Source organism: Cephus cinctus, unplaced genomic scaffold (genome assembly GCF_000341935.2).
Source record: "Cephus cinctus unplaced genomic scaffold, Ccin1 Ccin1_scaffold0494, whole genome shotgun sequence".
Taxonomy (NCBI): Eukaryota; Metazoa; Arthropoda; class Insecta; order Hymenoptera; family Cephidae; genus Cephus; species Cephus cinctus.
The window spans coordinates 223,726-227,134 of NW_014333166.1; the positions used below are offsets into that span (position 1 = coordinate 223,726).

Sequence of the window (3,409 nt, forward strand, 5' to 3'; positions counted from 1 at the left end):
CCCTTCATCCTGCTTGCATTCGTTCTCGACTCACGTACCTGCGTGTCGACATATTTCCGCCGAGAATCCGTATACACGGCTCCCATCAGTGGAGGAGAACGGCGACGCCGAGCGACGTCGCTTCGACATATTGAGATTCGAGGTATTCGACGTACATGTGTGCCTGACGTATCTGACGTTTTCAAAGCGTCCGACGTATTTCCGGCGAATTTGCAAGAGACGCCACGAGTGGCAAATCCAACTGGATATGTGCTCGGCGTTGCGGATTTCGCACAAGGTAAAGATATTTTTCAGGCTGGAGACGCGTCTTGAAAAATTTTCATGTTTTTTTTTCCCCCTTTCTTTCCCTCCTTGTATTTGCCGTCTTTTACTGCAAATGCCTCTGACGCAACCAACGCACGAGAGACGCAAGTCGAATTTTCCTCAGACGGAGATGCGTGCTTGTATCGATACCAAAATCTGTCAGCTCTTTATCGGTCTGTTGACAAAATAATCGTAACCCGATCGTTTCACTGAGCGTTTTCCTTAACGAGCGGCAAGCTTAACGCACTTGTTATGTATCCGTACCTTGTTTCTTATGTACTTGAAATGTACGCAGATCAATACACGGCGTACGTACATGTAGTCCTTAACCCTCGACCTCCTCGTCTTCGTGCCTTCTTGGTATACAGCGACTTCCCAACCCTCCGCCTGGGAAAACGGGGGGTGGCTTTGGGCATCGAGCGGCAGACCGGAAACCAGGGAGCCGAGTATGAATCACGATAAATTCCCAGAATGCCTCGCGTTCCGTTAAGGATTTGACTTGAACTTTAACCCCCACGTATCGTGTTTCTTTACGTTTCAGACAAAGCTGCGGGGCGAACGGGATCTTCTCTCGTCGACTGGACTTCAGCGCCTTCAACAGCCTCCCCAGGACCAAGCTCAATTCCTATCACATCAAGGTGAGTCTCGTTAAACCTTTAGAGTCGAAACTTTTCAGGATGATCCCATATGCTCCTACTTTACATTGATCCTCCGGTATCCCAGTTGCGAGAGAGTCAGTAAATACCGTGGGAACCACGTAAGCCGTTGCGCACTCACGGATCCACACATGGAACCACGTATGGAGCGTCTTCCGTAACTACGGAGTTACGGGTGACTGTATATACATATGTACACAGGTTTACCACATGCGTCTAACGATACTCTAACGAGACTTTTATGCGAATCTTATGGCAGCCGTTTAGTAGATCGGTTCGATGCACTCTGCCGTCACGAATATATCTCTGTTCCAGGAGATTTGAAAATCGTGAGACGCTCGGAGGTTAACGATCTGGCGCGAACGACCGCGACGCGAGTGCCAGCAGCCCAGTGCACCATTAATGGTGTCGGCTGGCAAAACGGGCAATGCTCGAGGGTAATTAACGACGGTTGCGCAATCGAACGTGAGTTCGTACGTCGTGCCGTCCGACCGATTACCCAGGAGTCTGCGAGGAGTCGCGAGATACGTTGGACCGTCGGATGAGTCTGTGGAATTTGTATATATAGCACCGTCATCACGATAATTCATTGATGCAGCATCCCCGCTCGTCAAAAATTCATATTTCTCTTTTTTACGCTCTTGACAGGTTGAACCCTTTTTTTTTTCCATTGAATCAAAGTCATTCTAATCCGAATTCGGATGCTGCGCTTGTTTAGCGACTCGTTTAACAGCGAAGGTGAGGAGGAGCGTAACCAGCAGCCGGAAGTTCGGCGAGCATGTAAATTTCTTGTTGTCCCGAAGGCGTGTGGGCGGTTCGGCAGGCATTTGGACGCAGACATTCCATCGGCTAGAAAAATTCCCGTGTTTACCAGTCGATCTCTTCAGCCGTGGGACGCGCTGCGCGCGAGTGCAGTTCACGATGATGCAAGTCCGCGAGTGCAGAATCGTGTCAACATGTTTACGACACGAGTACCAGTCACACTTGGACAATCATGTTGATTGGTTATACCGCGAGACGACGTTAATATATGCGACAAATGATTTAAAAAAAAAAAATAAATAAAAAAAATAGACGAATATCCTACGAGAATTATCTTCGTTTTGGCTAATCGTACGAATAGGCGTATGTGATGTGCTGGTAGATAAACCGTGAAAGATCATCCCTCCTATTGTATCGTCATTTAAGCTTGAGATTTTTATTTAGTTTTCTTTTATTAAGATCTTCTGCTTTCGCCTCTTTTGAATTGACAAGTGGCACAGCCCTCGTCGCAGAGCCGACCTAACCCCAGCTCGTCCTACGTCAATGCTTCTTTTTTGAACGCTGCCTAAGTGCACCGACGTAACACTGTCGTCCTACCCCAAATCCCCAGAAAATCAATACCCGCGCTCCCCCATGCAGTTTCGCAAGGGGCGGCCAGTGCTTCACACTCACACACTTTTCCCTGGTGGCTTACTCCGCCGTCGCCACGCAATCCACGCATCCGTTCCCTCGCCCCTCGCGGCCTGAATAACCCTTTGCTGCAGGTTGCGTCACGGGGCGGCTGGTATAGTGCATCGACAAAGTTATTTTCCTACCTGCTTCTGCCCGTGCCAAAGTGATGGCTTAAACGTACGCAGGCAGAATTTCGTAGAAATTTGTCATTCGACGCATGATAATGTTTTTTGCCATTCGGGATATTGACTGTCGTTGCGTAACACGGGCTTCTCTTGCTGCCTTGCAAAAAGGGTCGTGCCGATACCGATGGGAGGGACCTTTGACGAAGGGAGGTAATTCGATACTGGAATTAGGGCTCCTGTACTATGTATGGTCTATACGTATAGTCAGCAGCAGGCGAATCAATGTGGAAAATTTATTTGCGCGTATTTCTTACAGTCCCGTCCATGAGTTCGAAGTGGTTCTTTCGACAGACCGAAAACATCGAAGCCTCTGGCAAAACACACGTGGCACTGCGTTAAATATATTTTTTTTACAAAGTATTGCGTGTGCGTGGTTTTGCACTAAATAAATTTTGTTATTTTACCATATATTTAGATTATTGTATTTTTTTTTGCGAATTGTCAAAAAAACATTGAATTCGCGGACCGACTGTCTGTTGCGTGAATCGCGGGACGTAGATAACGAATTGAATTGTACGAGGGACGTGCCAGTCTACGGGGGATGAATCTCTTTAATTCGCGAGTGCTCGCGATTATTCGAATTGGTCGGGTTTCGAGAGTGCAAGGGCGTATCGTCTTCCGAAGGAGCTACAGAAGGGCGCAGGGGGTCAAAATGCGCATCTGGGCGAAATTAATCTTTGCTTTTTTGGCGCAAGTGTACGTAAACTCTATTCAGAGCCTAACGAGGGATGCTGCTACTACGCATCTCCGTTCGGGGATGCAGATCGAGTACGATGCAAGCTCTCCTGCAGCCTCTCTTGCTCCCCTGCATACCTCAGCCCTGGCCCCCTC

General features: G+C 48.3%; 1 protein-coding gene across 3 annotated transcripts in view; it reads left to right on the forward strand.

Annotated features, from left to right (window-relative positions):
• Positions 1-3,409, forward strand: part of LOC107268204 (headcase protein) — a 131,330-nt gene that overhangs the window by 27,428 nt on the left and 100,493 nt on the right. For all 3 annotated transcript variants that reach the window (XM_015740735.2, XM_015740737.2, XM_015740738.2), the window contains one exon: positions 845-941. In XM_015740735.2, the coding sequence (XP_015596221.1) occupies positions 845-941 (97 nt within the window). The remainder of the gene's footprint in view (positions 1-844; positions 942-3,409) is intronic.